Raw genomic sequence first — 17,989 nt, forward strand, 5'->3', positions numbered from 1 at the left:
TAGTCTGATTCCTACAAGGAAAAGAAAGCTTTCAAAAATTCAACGAAAGCACGCTTGCTCATTGGGCCCCTAACCACCTGAAAAGACCCCGAAAGTAAACATATAAAACATGACACTTGCCTCATAAAGGATATAGATCGAATGACATTCGCGTAAGGACACAATGCTGCAACCTCGCCTGAACGACTCCAGCGGAACACTTCCCTCAGTCTTCCAGTCCGACAAACTTGGAATCCATGGGTATCTGACCCCCCCCCTCGTCGAGTCATCTCCTTCACCCCCTTTCGCACGGATGAAATAAAAAGCAAAAGACCATAAAAGGGAAATCAGAAGCAGAAGCAAGACTGGCAATCTTGAACCCGAAACAAGTCATGTTCTTGCAGCAATGTGAATGTAAAAAAAAAGCCTTTATTACCATGCAATGAATTCCTCCTCTGTCGACATTGTGTGAATCTGTTATCCTCAAAGCAGTAAAGGGAAAGTGAAACAAAACAACAGAAGAAACAGAAAGATATATCAGTTCCCTCCCCCCTTTGCCCTTTCCCAACGCCGATGCCCCCTTCATATGATGCTGCTTTCGTCCAGAGGAGTACCCCCTCTGCTCAATATATCGCTCTGTAGCTTTCCGTTTTGTGACTTGAACCACGTCGTACCCTCCTCCATCTCCTGCCTCATCGCCCGGAGCTCCTGTATGAGGAGATCCGCGTCGCTCATGACGCGCTTGTGCGAGTCCATGTCCGTAGTATCCGTATTCTCGACTCTCTCCTTGGCCGTCTCGCCGTCGCCTTCGTCGCCAAAGGACCGCTTTCGCTTATTGTTAATAGTGAGCGGACTGTCGGCAAAGGGGTCGTTCCTAGACGCCTTGAAGGCGAGAGGGCTCTGTGGCCGTGCTGACGCTGCCGAGGTGATGGATGCCCGTCGAAGCGATGCGTCTCTCCGGAGACTCGTGTCCCTCCTAAGGCCGCGCTTGATTTCGTCCACCATGGATTCGGGTAGAGCTGTCCCGTCAGGCATCTGCACGATGCCCATGGCCTTTAACCGCCAGCGCTCCGATACCTTGCTGACACGCGTCTTCTCCGGCGGCGAGCTGTCTGCCGATACGGAAGGCAGAGAACGCTGAAAGCGACCGGGCTTTTCTCCCATCAGTCGCTCGCGCAACGCTCGCGTCTTTGAGCCACCCTCGGTGCTGGCGATCGACCCAGAGCGAGACCTAATCCCCTGGCTCCCGTTAATCGACGACGGCGTGGGAGATAGTCGGTAGTCGTTGCGGAAGATGGCTGACACGGCTCTGCGTTCGTTGGAAACGCCGGACAAGACGCCCGACGCAAGCAGTGCTTCCTCTGCCGCTTTCCTCTTATTCCGTTGGTTCTTCCTCAAGATGCTCGCCAGCTCATCAGGTCGATTGAGAGCAGCCAGTTCCGCCTGTTGTTTCGCAATCCGTTGAGCATTTTCCTGCTCTTCCTTGATCTGTGCTGCTCGCTGAGCCTCGCGAAAAGCGCGGAATTGTTCGCGTCCGCTTCGACGAAGATGTCTGAGCCGCTTCTCTCGAGCGTTCTTCTTCCACCGGTAAAAGTATTTCAGAGAAAGATTGTATACTCGGAATTTCTTAGCTTCCGCATTGTCTCGTTCCTCTTTCTCCCTGGCCTTCCTCTCTTCCTCATCCTTCTGAAACTTGTCGTAAGTTTCTCGGACGATACTTTCTACCATGAATACCTCGAATTCCCTCATTAGCCCATTATCTCCATTGACAAACCACTTTGTGAAATCGCCAAGCGGATCGCGTGGAGGGCTCGCAGGCTGTGGAGCAGGGGCATGAGCAGCAGCGGCTGGACTTGGGGCAGAGAAGGCAAATGGCGCGGCCGAAGGCGGAGGCGATGTAATAGGGGTGGTGGTGCTACCATCCACCTTCTTCAAGCCATCGGTTTTCGAATCATCAACTCCGGTAGTACTGGTCGGGGAAGGCTGCAAAGAGCCAGTGAAGGGCGGAAACTTGATGGGTGCTTTCGGAATACTTTTCTTCTCTAGACCCAAGGAAGAGCCAGGAAGTGGTGTTGTTGATGGCGCTGTCGACGGTCCATCCTTGGGTGCTTGGTTTCCAAGTGAGCTTGGCGAAGGAAAGGTGAAGCTCCCACTAGGTTGTGTAAATGGCGATGGCTTATTGTCTAGGTTAAACTGGACCTGACCTTGCGCAGCCTCCGACGGGTTTGCGCCTGAACCAGGGGACACTGTCGAGCCTGGGAAAGCGGGGATTGCCGGTACAGTAGAAGTAGCCGGCTTGCTCGTGTTTGCTGGAGCAGTAGCCGGTGATGGAGAGGTAAAGAAGCTGAGTTTAGGCTGGCTTGTTCCACCTTGGACCGTATCCGCAGCTGGAAGAAATACGGATGATTGAGAGGAGGTTTGGATGCCACCAAATGGCCCTGACACGGCTGGCTTGCTCTCTCCAGCACTGCCAAAGGTTATCTTCGGCGAGGGTGCAGTTCCGTTCACAGTCGTAGGCGAGGAGAATGACGGGAGGCTGCCTGGACTATTAGGTAAAGGTAGTTGCGGCTGGGACGGTCCTTTGCTCTGAAAGCCTTGAAATGTCGTGGAGGGCGCTGGCGCTGCCGTTGCAAAGGGATTGATAGCGGTAACCCCCCCTGGGAGCGTTGGTTGAGTAGGGGGCTTTTCAGAAGTACTGCTTGATGTGGTGGCGGATGCGAAAGGGTTGGTTGTGGCTGGTGGATTGGTCGAAGGGACGGCAGGCGTTGTGGAACCGAAAGTAGGAGCGCTGCCCCAAGCTGTCGCCGTGGGTGTCGTGGCGGAGGCAAAGGGGTTCGAGAATGGTGAAGTTGTCTTTGGTGCCTCAGGGGCCCCGAAAATGCTGGTTGTTTGTTCTGGTGCTAGGACGGAGTTAGTGGACCGGAAAGACCAGGAATGCAAGAGATGGCTGGCGATTGCGTCTCTGGTAAGGGAAGAGATCTCTACCTTTAGGCGTACCAGCAAGATTGCTCCCAAACCCGCTTAGAGGCTGGCCAAACGCAGGCAAAGGTGCCGGACGTTGTTGTGAGTTCATCAAAGGAGACTCGGCTGGAGTTCCTGGCCCTGAACCTCCTACGAAGAGAGATCCTTCATTCTTCAATGAAAGGGCACCGGGTAGAGCATCCTTTGAGTCTTCATAGACCGTTTGATGAATCACGTCTGGCAATGGTCGATTCTGCCGCTTCTTTTCCACCAGATTTTGTGAGAACTGATGGTGCAGTCGCGAGTGTAAAAGGGGTCCCCTATTATTCAGGAGCAGGAGTTGTCGGTCGATGTCCAGAGGAGCTTGCGGGTCTGGAACAAACTCGAGACCGTGCAGCTTGGCGAAATCGATAGCCTCTTGAACAGTGTCAAATCGGAGAAACTTGTTCAAGGCAGCGGCTGTTACATCGTTTGTCGTATCCTTGGGCCGGGCCAATGCTCTCCTCACAGCCCGCAGGATCGACCGGCGAATTTGTGGGAAATGGCATTCGGCAAAACACGCCATCGTGTATGAGACGCTGGGATCCTCGACAATTCGAAAGTATGAATGGAAAGCACTAGCTGCCGCCAGGGACGGAGCCGGTTTCAATGGGGGATGAAAGTCGTTGGTGTTTTGCAAGGCTTCGACGAGCGATACGGCGGTCCTAATGTCGTCTGAGTCCCTCCAGAAATGCGGTTTCCATTGTCGTTGCAGCATCTCCGCTGTGTTTGAATCGTGGGCGTGGAAGAGCAGATAATACGCGCGGAATTCAGCCTCGTTTTCGCACGTAATCCCCTGAGCATTGCAGTCGTCATACAGGTCTCGGAGAGAAAGTAGAGCCTTGCCGAGTTGCTCGAGCTCCTGCTGTTCCACAAAATCCTCGCCAGCTTTTCCTGGTTGTGACAAAAGATGCAGTGCCGTGACGTGGAACCTCGCAATGTTCTCCAGCACATATGCCTGCGTCTTCAAATCATCGGTGGTAGGGGACGAGAAGAAGGTGAAGTCTCGGCGAATAGCTCGCGTTCGATCCCACAAGAAGCCGTGCAGGATCGGCAAGTTGTCGTCGTTACGAAGCAGGTCGTCGATCAGGTAGTCCAATGTTCGCCGCAAGGCAGCTGTCGAGCGGACGTCCATTGGAAGAGGAGCCTCCTGTCCGGCAGCCGAGCGTGCCAGCTTCTTGACCATTCGACTCGTCTTTGCCACTCCTGTCCGTGAATCCCTTTCCGGCTGGGGAACATCCAGCTCGGTGATTCGTGTAATCTTTTCGTACTCGGAGCACATATCCTCGCAGATACCTTGGAAGGTGATGGCGTTTTCGAGCGTCTTTCGTTTGTTCGGGTCGTCGATCAGAGCCGCTTTCGTGAGAGAGGCGCGTACCTTTTGTCGATAAGCCTCGTACTTTTCCCTAAACTTGGCCATCTCTCCCTTGCTCTTCGGGTCTCCTGGCTGAGATGGCCAGGCCGGGGGACTGATGCCATCCTTCCGCAGCTGGTCGTATACCCTCTTCGTGTACGGGTCGGTAGCGCGCATAACCGCAGCGTCGGGGATCTCGTCGACGGAGCTCGCACTCGAAGACGAGCTGGGGCGTGACGTGCTGTCTTCTTCGGCGCTCGTGGCAGCCTGCACGGTTCTCTGCACCTGCAGCCCCTTTGCACCCCCGCGTTCCTTCTTCTGAGTCTTCTTGACCTCTGACGACTTCTTCTTGTCCCCATCTCCGCCTCGCTTCTTCCCCTGCCTCCCGCTGTCGCTCAGGCTCCCATTCCCATCCTTGACCTGGAACGGATTGCCGGCCTTGGGCTTCCTCTCGCTGTCGCTGCCGCTGGCAAACCCATTCTTGCGCTTGCTCTTCTTCTGCGAGTCGGAGCCGCTCCCTGCACCACCGGAACCAAATGAAGCTCCTTCGCTGGCCGGTCGAGGAGCGAAAGGATTGAACGCCTGCGACGAGCCTTGCGTCTTCTGGCTGAACGGGGAAAACATTTGGCTCGATGATGCAACGGACGTCGCATTCATCTACGTGATGATTTTGCGCATGGAGGAGGAGGTGAATGGACGAGACTCTTGACGGGAGGTTTTTCGCTGGAAATGCCGTGTCTGTCGCAGGATTTCTTTTCTGCTGAGGCGCGATGCCAGAAGCTTGGCCGGACCTTGATTGAGCTTCGCGGTACGAGAATTGGGTGTCACGTGATGCTGGCCTGCAGCGAACTCGCGACTTTACGAACTCTCAACCAAGAGAAGAGACGATGGCTTCAAGCAACGAGATAAAAGGATAAAAAATAAGAGTCGGTTGCACGATATTCTGTAGTATATAGATAATGACTAATTGTAAAGAAATCCATAGCATAAGTTGACAAGAGACGGGCAGGAGAAGGGGGGGGCCGATTTATCTATTAGCGTCCTCGTCTGATATATACGATATGCGAGACTCAGAGGCGCCTCACTTGAAAGTCACAAAAAAAGAGAACAAAAGGAGAAAACATGATCGTAACAATGAAAGTCGCTAGCCCTTGATTCAGTTTTGCTTCACGTTACGCCGCCCCGTCTTTCCCAATTCCCAGTCCTGCCCTCATGATTTGACACGGCCTCGAATGCGTGGAGGCCCCAGTTCTCGCCGGATTTCATCAAGCTGCTCCAATCCCGTCTGCGCCTTTGACTTCTTTGATGTGCGCTTTCCGGGCTTTGTGTAGGAGCCCAGGAAGTCATCCAGGATACCATCAAAGTCTCCCCGAAGGGGTCCCTGGACGCTCGAGGCCGTTGACACCTCTGATACGGATCCCACATCGTCAAAGTCTTCGTTGTAGCGAGCCTCCAATCTCTCGAACCTCTCGTCGAGCAATGAAAGCTGCTCTGTCCGTACCAGCGACGAGGACGTCATGGAGTAGGCTGAGGCATTCGTCAGCGCGCCCTTGCGCTTCTTCGTCCTGCCTCCGTTGGTGGTGGTTGTCCACATGGATTCAACTCCCGATCGTGACGGAGCTGCTGGTCCACGCTGCCCTTTCTGGTCCTTCTTGAATTTCTTAAAGTCCTCCATCCAGTCTTCTGAAGGTCCTTCTTCCGGCTCGACCTTGATGAGTTCTGGTACTTGCTCCTTATATTCCTTTGTAGGCTTTGCTGTGGCATCGGACTCCCATCCATCGTCCTCGTCATCGTCGAATCCCATGTTCTCGAAATCGTAGTCGTCAAGCTCTTCGCCGTCCTTGGACAGCTGCTTAAAGACGTCTTCATCATCGTCAACATAAGCGTCGTCTTCCAAGGCCTCCAAGACCTCTCGCAGCCGAGGGTCCATATCGGGGTGGAATCCAGCGATGGCATCTGGCACATCCTGCTGAGCCTGGTAGGTCAGCCTGGTGAGGTTCTTGGATGGCAGTATCTCCTCGTCCAAGATATCGCCCGACTTCTGCTCAAGGTCCATCTGTCGCAGCGCATCTTCCAACGACTGCTTCTGCTTGCCCTTGCCCTTGTTCTGAGTCGCGGTGGATTCGACAAACACGACATCTCCGCCGCCTGAGTTGAGGTCTCTCAAGTGCTGCATGTAGTCGTACTCGGTGTCGTCGAAGTAGACGCCATAGTTTGCGGCCTCGCCTTCGTTGGCGCGGATGTCGGCTGCATCTGATCCCAGCTCGGATGCCAAATCGTCCAGATGCTTCACTTTTGAGCCGGCTTTTGTCTGAACGGGATTCAGCACCATGGACGGCGCATTCTCGTCGTGGATGAGCGGATCATTTTGCGGCCGGTGGACGAGCGTGAAGTGCTGCGCCGTCTTCTTATCACTATCACAGAGAGTCAGCAACGCTTAAGCAGAGTAGAGACACACATAGGAAGAGAATTAACGTACATCCACTTTCCCTTGGGCATTTTGGCGATTTTGGCGATTTGCGTTGAATCAGTTGAGCATGGACAGAAGCGGGCTCGTTGACCTACTGCAGGACTTCAAGAAATTTCCTGGTAGCGCCAGTACAGTCCAGCGCCCGATAGTACTGTATGGGGCCGTGTAAATGCGTCCTCAAATACAGTGTGAAGAACTTTCCGCATGACTATCCAAAAATTTTGCCCCTCCATCGCTGATGTATTATTCAGCCCGCAAACCTGCACATGCCGACCTTCCACAAACAACAATATTCAGTCTCGTCCTCTCTTGCGACCTAGGACATACAGACAGAAGCTCTGAATTTGTTTGAATCGCATATCCAGGGGCATCAAAGACAGCCGCAAAGATGGTGCTGGCAAAGTCAAAGAAGAATGAGGGCCTCGGCAACACCCTGATGAACGACCGCTTCGGCAAGGGCAGAGGCTCCGACCACAAGAAGACGTCGGCCGTGATGCGAACGAACCACACGACGGGCGAGCAGTACCTCGTAAACGAGAAGAAGGATGCCGCCTGGGTCAAGATGCGCTCCGTCACGGAGCAGGGCGCGCTGGACGAGTTCCTGGCCACTGCCGAGCTGGCCGGCACCGACTTCACGGCCGAGAAGATGAACAACGTCAAGATCATCCACACCGACCAGAGGAACCCCTACCTGCTGTCCGCTACCGAAGAGCGAGCCGTCCTGGGCAAGCACCGGCAACACAAGAACCGGCTGACGGTTCCGCGAAGGCCACAGTGGGATGCCTCGACGACTCCGCAGGAGCTCGACAGGCGGGAGCGAGATGCTCTCGTTGCATGGCGAAGGGGGCTGGCAGAGCTGCAGGAGAACAACGATCTGCTGATGACGCCGTTCGAACGAAACATTGAAGTCTGGAGACAGCTGTGGAGAGTCATTGAGAGATCAGACCTCATTGTGCAGATTGTGGATGCGAGAAACCCTCTGCTGTTCCGATCCGAGGATTTAGAGTCATACGTCAAGGCGGTTGACCCCAAGAAGGAAAACCTGCTTCTGATCAACAAGGCCGATATGATGACGACCAAGCAGCGCAAGGCATGGGCGAAGCATCTGAGGGAGGCAGGCATTGCATACAAGTTCTTTTCCGCACAGCTTGCGAAGGAGATGATTGAGGCAAGAGAGAATGCGGATTCGGAGTCAGACGAGGAGCCGCCTTTCTCCTCGAAACAAACTCAGAAAGCTCCTCAACAGGAGATTGAGGATGAGGGTGAAGAAGAGGCGGGCGAGGCAGCCGAGGCAGAGCAGGGAGAGAGCTCAAAGGGCAAAGCGCCGGTAGACGAGGACACCCAGATTCTCACAGTCGAAGAGCTGGAGGAGATTTTCCTAAAATATGCCCCTTCCGACAGAGGTAACCACTCTCTCAACCTTCCCGGAGCAAAGACATTTCCAACATGCTAACTCACATGCAACAGCGTCAGACCACAAACTCCAAGTCGGCCTGGTCGGCTACCCCAACGTCGGTAAATCCTCCACCATCAACGCCCTCATCGGAGCCAAGAAGGTCTCCGTCTCCTCCACCCCCGGCAAGACCAAGCACTTCCAGACCATCCACCTCAGCGACCGCGTCATCCTGTGCGATTGCCCTGGTCTCGTCTTCCCCAACTTCGCCACCACCAAGGCCGACCTCGTCACCCAGGGCGTGCTGCCCATCGACCAGATGCGCGAGCACTCGGGCCCCGTGGGCCTGGTCGCCAAGAGGATCCCGCAGCCGTTCTTGGAAGCCATCTACGGCATCAAAATCAACACGCGGCCCGTCGAGGAGGGCGGCACCGGTGTGCCCACAGCCGAAGAGCTGCTCCGCGCGTATGCCACCGCCAGAGGCTTCCAGACGCAGGGATTAGGCCAGCCCGATGAGGCGCGAGCGTCGAGATACATCCTCAAGGACTACGTCAACGGAAAGCTCCTCTTCGTCCACCCTCCCCCCGGCATCGACGACGAGAAGGCCTTCAACGCCGAGCTCTACGACGAAGCCCATCTTCCCGAGCGCCGCCGCGCTGCTCTGGTCGCCGCCACGGAGGCCCTCTCCCTCGGCGCCGCCGACGACGACGAGAGCCTCGCCTCGGAGTTCATCGCCCTCCCGCAGGGCCCCAAGTCCCAGAAGCTGGACAAGAGCTTCTTCACGCCCAAGAACGTCCGCGGCCACGTCAGCATGCCGTTCAACTACAAGTACAGCGAGCAGGGCAGCAGCTCCGGCAGCACGGCCGGCGGCTCCAAGATGCTCAGCGGGCGCAAGGCTCGGGCCGCGATTGCCCTGGAGAACGGGCTGGATCCCAAGGACGTGCAGATTGGGTCCGGCAAGAAGCATTATAAGAAGGGAGCGCCGAATGGCATGGGGAGGAAGACGAGGAGAGGACCGGCGGCGAATGTCATGGATGACTAGATGGTTTTTTACTTTCCTTGTTTGTATGGGAATCGAGAACGAAATGAATCGGTAGAGGGCTCGTTTGAATCGGTACTTTGCATTTGCGAATGGTCTCTTTTGAAAGGTAAACTGGGATCGAAATCTTTATGAAAATCGAAATTTTTTAAAAACCCACAATGTGACCATATTCCACAATTGCTCATCCCATGAGAAACAGAGTAACAAAAAACAATCAACCAAACCCAACAATTTCCCCTCTTTCGCCCCTTATCTGTCCCCCAAAGCCATATCTCTTATACCATGCTATTAACAGTATATAAACTTGCGCTCTTTCAAACCTCAACCCTCCTTGTTCTTTCCTCTTCACTTCTTCTCTTGAGCCTTGGGCTTCTTCAAAGACCTAGGATCCAAACCTCTCCTCCGCATAGCGTTCTTCTTCGCCTTCTCGATATACTTGACATCCTCCTCCTCATCGAAAGCGCTAAAGTCACCCTTTGCAGAAGGACCATTGCTGCTGCCCTTAGCCTTCTTGCCGGCCTTCTTCTCTTCGGCCTCCTCGGCGTCGTCATCCGTGGCAATGGGCGTCCTGTCGACGACCTCCACCTCCGCATCCGCGCCAGCACCGCCAGACTTCTTGCCGGCGGCGCCAATGGCGTTGGGTGGGGTCGGTCCAATCTTTTGGAATTTGGCGACGTAGAAGCCGTCAATGTTGTGCGCGTGCGGGTAGAATCGGCGGGTGAGCTTGAGGCTGGGGTGGAACTTCTTGCCCATGAAGCTGGTGAAGCCCTCCTTGCCGAAGGGGATGCCGGTGTCGACGAGCTTTACGTTGGGGCGACGAGACAGGGCGTAGTTGACGACGCTCTCGCTGATTTTTTGGGAAGAACAGGTTAGAAAGACTTTCTTTTGAGGGTATGCGAAGGAGGGGGATGGGATAGGGAATGAGCTTACTTCTCCTCGGTCGTGACACTACATGTTGAGTAGACAAGGAAACCACCAGTCTCGCTGGCATGGTTAACAGAGTCAATAGCTGATAGTAACAGCTGCTTCTGCATGTGCGGCAGTGAAATAAAGTCTTTCTCGTCCTTGTTAGTCTTGACGCTGGGGTCCTTTGAGATGACGCCCGTTCCGGAGCACGGGGCATCAAGAAGAACTCTTTGGACAATGGTCAGTCTCTGATACTCCCTTTAGGGTAATTCAAGGTATGAGAGCCGCTCACCTGTCGAAACCTCCCATGACTCGGGGAAACTCGCGACCGTCGTAGCTGCAGACGATGACGTTGCGAACGCCCAGACGAGCAACGTTACCAATCAGACCCTTGGCACGCTCCTTGTTGGGATCGTTGGCAAAGACGATACCGGTGTTCTGGGGAGGCATTAGCGGCGATATTCCCACTAAAACCCTCTCATGAAGGCTCACTCGGAGGATCAAGACTTACGTTCATCATGGCTGAGCAATAGGTTGTCTTTCCGCCGGGGGCAGAGGCCATCTACTCAAAATATCAGTACTGTCTCACAGGCCGGATTGCGTCGCTGAAAGAGCAACAGCGCTCTACAAGATAGTCAAGCACGTACATCGAGAACTCGCTCATTCCTGGTGTACACAATCGTCAGCCTCACAGTTAATACATCAAAATCTGACACGGGCAAAAACACTCACGGTTGCGGTGAAAGGGCCATGACAGGCAAGAAAGAGGCAGCAGCCTGAATAATGTAATGGCCGGCAAGATACTCGGGCGTAGCACCCAGGGGCACGTTGGTCTCGAAAATCTGCAGGCCGACCTTGCTCCACTTGCCCACGGGCTCGAGCGTGACGCCGCGGTTGATGAGCGCCTGGGCAAGGTCTCTTCGGTGCGTTCGCAGGGTATTCGTTCGGATGACGACGGGACGCGGCATCTCGTTGGCTTCGAAGAAGGCAAAGGCCTCTCGGGGGGTGAACAGGTTGAAGAGCTTCTCGGCCAGGTAAGGGCTGTAGCCGTAGTACTGCAATCCAGAGCTCGCGTCAGCGCACATATTTGATACGGATACAGGCTTTGGCTTTGGACAGTAGAAAGAGGAAAAAAGACAGGGAGCGACTTACACCGCAAATATCCTTGAGCAGCTGAGCAGTATACTCCGCCCTCGACCTCCCCTCCTCAGCCAAGTTGGCAAAGTCATCCAGCACCCGTATGTTGTCCGTTATCCTCTGTCGCAGCAGCTGCAGATCCGGCGCCAGCAGGGCCTGGCTCTTCTTGGCCAGGTCATCCTCCTCCTCGTCGTCCTCGAGGCCCTCGCCAAAGATCTTGGGCCCGTCAATGTTGGTCTGCATCGCAGACTCTTGCAGCTCGGCCTCGGTGATGGCCTTGTCCTCGGCCAGCTTCTTGTCCAGTTTCCGCGACAGGCCGGCAATGTTGGCGGCGGTCAGCTTCTCTTCGGCGTCGGACTCGTCCTCGTCGTCGGAGAAGACGAATTTGCCCTTCTTGCCCTCCTCCTGGTCGTCCGAGTCAAACACCGAGTCGTCCTCTTCCGCCTCATCCTCGTCATCGGACCAAATGTTCTTCTTCTTCTTGTCGCCGGAAGAAGCCTCCTCATCGGAAGACGCATCGCCCTCCAGCTGGTCTAGATCAAACTCGTCGCCCATCTCCTCGTCCTCAGAACCGTCGTCTTCCGGCTCCGGCAGCTTCTTCTTCGGCTTCCCATTGCTCTTCACGCTCGCCTTCTTGGGCGCGGGCTCCGGCTTCTTCGCCGCGGCGGCGCCCTTGGCCGTCTTGCGCTTCTTGTTGCTCAGCGACGCCTTCTCGACCGGCGGCTCCACGGGGAGGCCTGCTTTTCGCTTGAGGTTGGCAAAGTGCTCCTCGGACAGGGCTTCGGGCATGCCCTGCTTTCTCTTCATGCGGCGCCCTTGACCCATTGTTGCGGCTTGAGGATTGCTGTTGTTTCTTGAAAGGTGTGTTATGCAATCTCAATGGGTGGGTGGGCGTTAAGGTCTGGCTGCGGTTTTGGAAGGCGCGGGACTTGCCTCGATTTTTTTCAAGAGTCCTCTGGCAACTTTTTTTTTTTCGGCCGATTATCGATAAGCCAAGTATGGAGGTACATGTATCGACTAGCAACGCCGGCGGACTAAGGGGCCCGGATGATGTAATGCGCGTACCTGAAGAGGGTCCCCTGAGCCTAACACTTCGTCGTGGCTGCAGTCGGACGATTAGAACTTGTTCCAAGTGTGTAGTTGAGGATGTTTAATACTCTCTATGAGTCGAGTTTGTGATGTGATTTCCTTTCTGCGGGAATTTGTTCTTCGTCCAACATCCCTCTTCCTGCAGTTCTACCGTAAGGTGCCCAACTGTTCGTGCCAAATAGCGCAATTGGAAGGATATGCACCATACGTTATGAAAAGCTTCACGCGCAACTATATCCTCTCAATCGTGAGCACAGCCATCTTCACGGATATAAACGCAGCGTGTAAGATATAGTATTGATAGATGGTCTGCATTCCACAAAATGCTCCAATGGTAAACCGCTAGGTATATGGGTATCCTCCTACAATGCCTATGACTCGCTCCAGCAATGACACCTCGTGTAGACGTTTCTGTAACACCATGACATGCTATGCCCACCCAAACAAAACTCCGTGCATGATGTGCTGACATGCGAATAACAAAATGACAGGCTCGTCTCGCCTCCGTCAAATCAACTCCCGTCCCAAACCTAGAGAAATTGGTCTCTTGCCTGTACGTGTTCTTGACACATACATCGTATCCCCAAAAATATGTTCACCGAAGGAAAAAAAAAAAAAAGAAATAAGGGAAAAAAGAAAAGAAAGTTCAAAAAAGGGGGATATCAACCTTTCCTGAACACGCGCTTCGTGCCCCCGGCTTTTCCAATCTCGCCAAACTTCTTGTCGTTTGACTTCCTATCCGGGCCACTGGCCATGCGTACCTTCTCCTTGATGCTTTCAACCCAAGCCTTGCTCTCCTCACTCATTTCAATCTTTTTGGCCTTTGGCCCTGCTAGGCCCAAGAAGGAACTCTCGTCCTCGACCCAGCTAAGCCGTGAGTTGGGCCTCGAAATGGCCGAGCCTTCAGATGGAGGCGTACCCGCGGCCGCCTGACCTGGCGTTACTGGGGTCTTGGGGCGCAGGGAATTGTTGACGCTGCTCCTGCGAGGCTTGCGGGCGCCCAGGGGGCTCGCAGAAGGACGGTCATCGGCAGCGGAAGGTGGCCGGCTTGGAGGGCTGGCATTGGTTGGTGGTGGATTGGATGCGCGGGGAATGTCGCGGACTTCCACCTTGACCTTGTCTTTGCCATTGGAGCGGCGACCATGATGGCTGGCGTACTCCTTCAGGTACTCGGACAAGTCGGCCCAGCCGCCACCAACGCGAACCATGACTCGCTCTCCATTTTCTCCAACACAGCGGATGAACAGCTTGATGGGGGCCTCATTGTCTGACCGAGAGAGATGATAGACCCTGATCGGATAATGGCCCTTGGAGCGCGTCCTCTGCTTGACGGGAGACAGGGTAAAGGAAGGCGTGGCGGTTCGGGTGGACATGCCTGACGTGCTCCGCTTCATGGGCTCCCTGGACGGTTTAGATCTCAAGCGGGGGAGCTGGAGATCTGGCGGGTTCAGGTTGATACCCGATGTTCCGTTGGTGAGCCTGATCTTGGCTGGAATGGACTCGATAATCTGGCTGATCTGCAGCCGCAGCTGCTGTTCACCAGCGCTTTCCCGGCGGGAAGGCGGACCGGGGATATCGGGAGCGTACGAGTCCTCAAAGTCGTCCAGGTAGGAATCCTCAAAGGTTGACTGTAGGAATGACTCGTCATCCTCGGGCGTCGCTGCCACCATGGGGCTGTCGAGAAGGCCCATGGCAGCCTCCCTGGCACGTCGGGCCACTTCCGGAGGCGAGCTTGGTGGGCTGTCGCCGTCGGGGTAAGCCGCCTCGCGGAGGCGGCTCTTAGGAACGGCGGGGGATGCGGACACTTCAGGGGCCTCACTCGACACATCGTCCGTGTAGCTGGGGGAGTGATGTAGCGTGGTGGAGGTTGGTGAGCCAACGCTACCGCGCCTGCGGCCGTTCCGCAGAGGTGGCAGCTCCAGTTCGTCATCTTCCTCGCTGATAGCGGACATGCGGTCGTCAAGCATGCCGAGATCCTCGGGAGACATCTTGTGAGAGTCGGATCCAGACTCGGGGGTGAGGTGGTCTTCAGAAGACGACAGTTCATCTTCTGCAATGGGGTCCAGGTACGCTCCGTGGTCCGATTCGCTGGTGCCGGGCACCAGCAACAATGGCGGCGAGAGCTTGCTCTCGGCATGAGCCCTCGTCGGAGACGGCGAGAGCGAGGAGGTCTTCCTAAGATGCAGGGTCTTGGGCTTGGTTTTTGCCAACTTGGCCTCGGCCATCTTTCGCTCATACGCGGAGACCCATTCGCCGTAACCCTGCTCGACATCTTCCATGCGGGTGAGCCACTCATCCGGGAGGGTGTCCGGAGCGCCCTCCAAGCAGTCGAGCATGTAATCCAGAGTCCGGCCGGGCTCGGCAACCTTGAGCGCAAGCGACTGCCTTCTGGCGTCAAAGTCCTTGGAGGTCAAGGTGCGCGGGGGTAGGACAATGGCCTTCCTGCTGGGGCGCTCCATCTCCCAGTGTGACTGGGAAATGGCTTCCCAATTCTCTCCAAGAAGTGCTTCGACCTCCTGGATGGCTTGAAGAAAGGGATTGACATGCCGCAGAACGGTGATGCGCATGTGCCACAGCTGCAGCAGACGAGACAGCTTGGCCAGGTTGGGCAGGGTCTGCACGACAATGGCGGTGATGAGGACGGAAATATCCTCCATTTTGTGATAGCCCGATAAGGCCGATAGCATCGAGCGACTGGGGTCCATGTTGATGGGGGTACCCGGTCTGGACAGCGGTAGGATGTGGTCGCTCATGACGTGACCTTTGATCTCCTCGAGATCCAGGTCGTCCATGTCTCTGTTGATTTGGTTGATTCTTGCCTCGTATTTTTCCACCTCTTCGGCCAGGAGGCTTCCCATGTAATGCTTCCTGCCAGCCTCCTCTTCAGGGGTCGGGGCCTGAGCAAAGAGCTTCCTTTGCGTGTTGCTCGGCTCGAGGAACCCCCCGGACCCCGCTTGTTTTGGCCAATTCCACTGGTTCAGCTCGTTGAGCCATTGCCAGATCTTCTGGGATGCCACGGCCGTTCGCATTGCAAAGTCCCGCTCGAGCGCGGAAGCTTCTGCGAGGCAACCCCTGAGGACGCCATCGGGCGGCGTCAATGCCTCGACAACCTTGGAAGGCTCCAGGTGAGCAAAGAAGTCGTCGGCAGGGCGCTGCCGAGCGGCCAGCAGCTGGCCCGGCGTGGGCGTCGAGAGCCGCTTCTGCTTGACGAGAATCGGCGTTTCGTTCATGATTGCTTATTCGCGATCGACCGTCGCGGTTGTAGTAGTTCGTTAGCGCGTTCAACTAGTTGTCACAGTGATGCCGCCGAGGCATCATCTGCCTTGTCGGGTGTAAAAGGTATGTTTGTTGTCTTGTTTTCTATTTTCCGTCTCTGGCGGCTTCAAGTCTGTGTCATGGACCGGGCGGGATCAGGACAGCGACGATTCGGTTTTCGTTGGTGATGCCCATAGTCGACGGAGAACGGCGGTGATGGGTGGCGGTTTTGCGGCTATAACAAGACAGCCATGCGACCAAGCTGTAAGCCGTCAAAGAGACAAGATGCTGGATACAGGCAAGCGCAACGAGGCAGCGGCCTCTTTTACCTGCCTGGGTCTTTGCTTGTGACTCGTGCAATTATAGATGCAGAGACAAGCGCGACGGGGCAAACAAGAGCGAGGGGAAAAAGCAAGCAGACAAGAAGCAAATAAGGCTGGAGTTGCACTGGGAAGGAAAAGTCTCCACGCTGGGGAATCAATCCAATCGTCTCTCGCCGCCCTTCCCCTGGTGTAGCTCGGCGCCGGCGTTTGTCGCAGAAGGAAAAAAATGGAATGACGGGGGTGGGCGTCAGACAGGAGACCAGCGCAGACAAGCCTCTCGCAGCTGCAGGCGTCGCAAGCCGGATCGGAGCAGGAAACGGTATGGAGGCAGGCAAGTCACGGGCGGTTTCGTTTCGGCTCGGCGGTTGGGCACAAGCTGAATGGTGCCACCTCAGTGCTGCTGCTGTGCTGGCAAGGCCTCCGGATAAGCGGGCAGCGAATAAGCAGCCGGCGGACAGCGTGGAGTCTGTAATGCGTGCTGCGTTATGCGTGGGATCCGATCCAGGCTCGCCGGCCGTATGTACGCAATGTGGCGCGCGTGCGTTGGGTATCCGCCAGACCTCGTAGGGGTCGTTTGTTGGGGTCCGTATGTGTGTGTTCGAGTCGACGATGATTATGCAAGTCAGGCGTGGTATTATGTCCCGTAGGAACAAAGAGGCGATCGAGGGCGACAGTCGCGAAGCAAAAGGGTTACCTGGACAAGGAGTGGTATTGGTCGAGAGCGACGGGCAAGGTATCAATCGCGCGCGCGAAAAGGAAAAAAAGAACGAGTGAGAAGTGAAAGAGAGAGCGGCAGCCGGAAAAGGCTGTTTGAATCAAGGGGCTGATTGTTAAGAGAGCGACTGGCCTCGTCCGCGGCGATTGGACGCAAAAGCAGCGGAATCACAGCAAAATTGGGAGCAAAAGAAAGCGAGCGACGGAGAGATGCGCAAGACGACAAATGGCGACAGTATTGCAAAACAGGCGCTGTGAAGGTAAGTTGACAGAGAGAGAAACAAAAACACGACCCAAGGAAATGAGCACAGAACGAGCGTGAATCCAGGCGCCAGCCAGCCTCGAGCCAAGGCGCGCCGCGACTGCGCCCAACAGCAACCCCGAGCAGCGAGACCTGGGGAGATATGACTGGAGGTGACTGTACCTGATCTGCCCTGCCCTGCCCTGTCCTTGTCGCAGCCAGCAACGGCCTTCAATTTTGCCCTTCACGCAGTGGCTCCCTCATCAAACTCGAGTCCCCTTCTGTGGCCTCGTCCAGGTACCGGTACGTACGCAAGGATGGTCCCCCGGGGCAGCGCGTCTTGACGCCATCGCCTGGGCGTCTGTCCGCTGCTGAGCTTGCAGGGCCGCCGACGCCGTGCGCGATCAAATGCCGTGCAGCGCCCTGTCGATGTGCTGTGGGCGCTGTGGGCGCTGCGGATGGTGCCTGTAATCTTTGCACGGGTACCTCGCAAGGTGCTGTGCCAACGCCCCGTCGCCCGCTGAGCCAAAGTACCCCGGCGCCCTCGCTAGGGCCCTTAGCGCCTCGTCCCATGGCGGCGCTCATTTGCTGCCTCCCGCAAAGGCTCCTCCTTGGACAAGAGGCAATCTTATTAGCGTCAGGTACCGAGAAGGCGTATTACCCAGCACGGAAATACAAGCCATGCTCTCGCGGGTTGGTGCAGGTGCGGAGCGCAAGTACCGGTACACGTGCGTGTTCGTATTGCCGGTCTCCGTCGCGGTACCGGGGACGCGTCGTCGCTGAGGGCTGGGCAAAGTCAATATTGACTTTCTACGGGGCTTGAGGCGTACTCGTACAAAAGGCACAGACGGTCGTACAAGGGCGGCGCAAACAAGAAACCAAACAACTGAACCAAGGGCCTGGAATCAGTCATCTTCAGCCTTGACAGTTTTCAATCAGCCCCAAAATCGAGGGCGCAAAGAATTTTTTTTCTCCCTCTCTTTCGCTCATTGTCCGTGGTTTCGTCACACGGCTCCACTCCTCCCATCCATCCGGTTTCCCCATCCCAACCAGCCCAACCGAGACACATCTCAGCTTCAATTTTTG

General features: G+C 55.7%; 6 protein-coding genes across 6 annotated transcripts; 1 reads left to right on the forward strand and 5 right to left on the reverse strand.

Moving 5' to 3' along the window:
- Positions 1-561: 561 nt before the first annotated feature.
- On the reverse strand, positions 562-4,990 carry CCMA1212_005913 (uncharacterized protein; the record flags this gene model as incomplete). Its single annotated transcript, XM_073703157.1, has 2 exons — positions 562-2,879; positions 2,977-4,990. 2 exons carry the CDS (start codon positions 4,988-4,990, stop codon positions 562-564), a joined length of 4,332 nt encoding a protein of 1,443 aa, XP_073558622.1.
- Positions 4,991-5,543: 553 nt separating this feature from the next.
- On the reverse strand, positions 5,544-6,832 carry CCMA1212_005914 (Protein LTV1; the record flags this gene model as incomplete). Its single annotated transcript, XM_073703158.1, has 2 exons — positions 5,544-6,747; positions 6,813-6,832. 2 exons carry the CDS (start codon positions 6,830-6,832, stop codon positions 5,544-5,546), a joined length of 1,224 nt encoding a protein of 407 aa, XP_073558619.1.
- A 359-nt stretch (positions 6,833-7,191) lies between these two features.
- CCMA1212_005915 (Large subunit GTPase 1) lies at positions 7,192-9,238 on the forward strand (the record flags this gene model as incomplete). Its single annotated transcript, XM_073703159.1, has 2 exons — positions 7,192-8,206; positions 8,271-9,238. 2 exons carry the CDS (start codon positions 7,192-7,194, stop codon positions 9,236-9,238), a joined length of 1,983 nt encoding a protein of 660 aa, XP_073558618.1.
- A 345-nt stretch (positions 9,239-9,583) lies between these two features.
- Positions 9,584-12,106, reverse strand: CCMA1212_005916 (uncharacterized protein; the record flags this gene model as incomplete). Its single annotated transcript, XM_073703160.1, has 7 exons — positions 9,584-10,085; positions 10,169-10,372; positions 10,437-10,582; positions 10,656-10,706; positions 10,792-10,810; positions 10,877-11,199; positions 11,297-12,106. 7 exons carry the CDS (start codon positions 12,104-12,106, stop codon positions 9,584-9,586), a joined length of 2,055 nt encoding a protein of 684 aa, XP_073558333.1.
- Positions 12,107-13,032: 926 nt separating this feature from the next.
- CCMA1212_005917 (uncharacterized protein) lies at positions 13,033-15,600 on the reverse strand (the record flags this gene model as incomplete). The annotated part of the gene is made up of 1 exon (XM_073703161.1): positions 13,033-15,600. The coding sequence occupies one exon, from the start codon at positions 15,598-15,600 to the stop codon at positions 13,033-13,035; it is 2,568 nt and encodes an 855-aa protein (XP_073558332.1).
- A 1,178-nt stretch (positions 15,601-16,778) lies between these two features.
- On the reverse strand, positions 16,779-17,087 carry CCMA1212_005918 (uncharacterized protein; the record flags this gene model as incomplete). The annotated part of the gene is made up of 1 exon (XM_073703162.1): positions 16,779-17,087. A coding segment is annotated over one exon (309 nt), but the record flags the coding sequence as incomplete, so codon positions are not given.
- Positions 17,088-17,989: the final 902 nt, after the last annotated feature.

The sequence above is a fragment of the Trichoderma ghanense genome (genome assembly GCF_004382785.1).
Source record: "Trichoderma ghanense strain CCMA-1212 chromosome Unknown scaffold_6, whole genome shotgun sequence".
Lineage (NCBI taxonomy): Eukaryota > Fungi > Ascomycota > Sordariomycetes > Hypocreales > Hypocreaceae > Trichoderma > Trichoderma ghanense.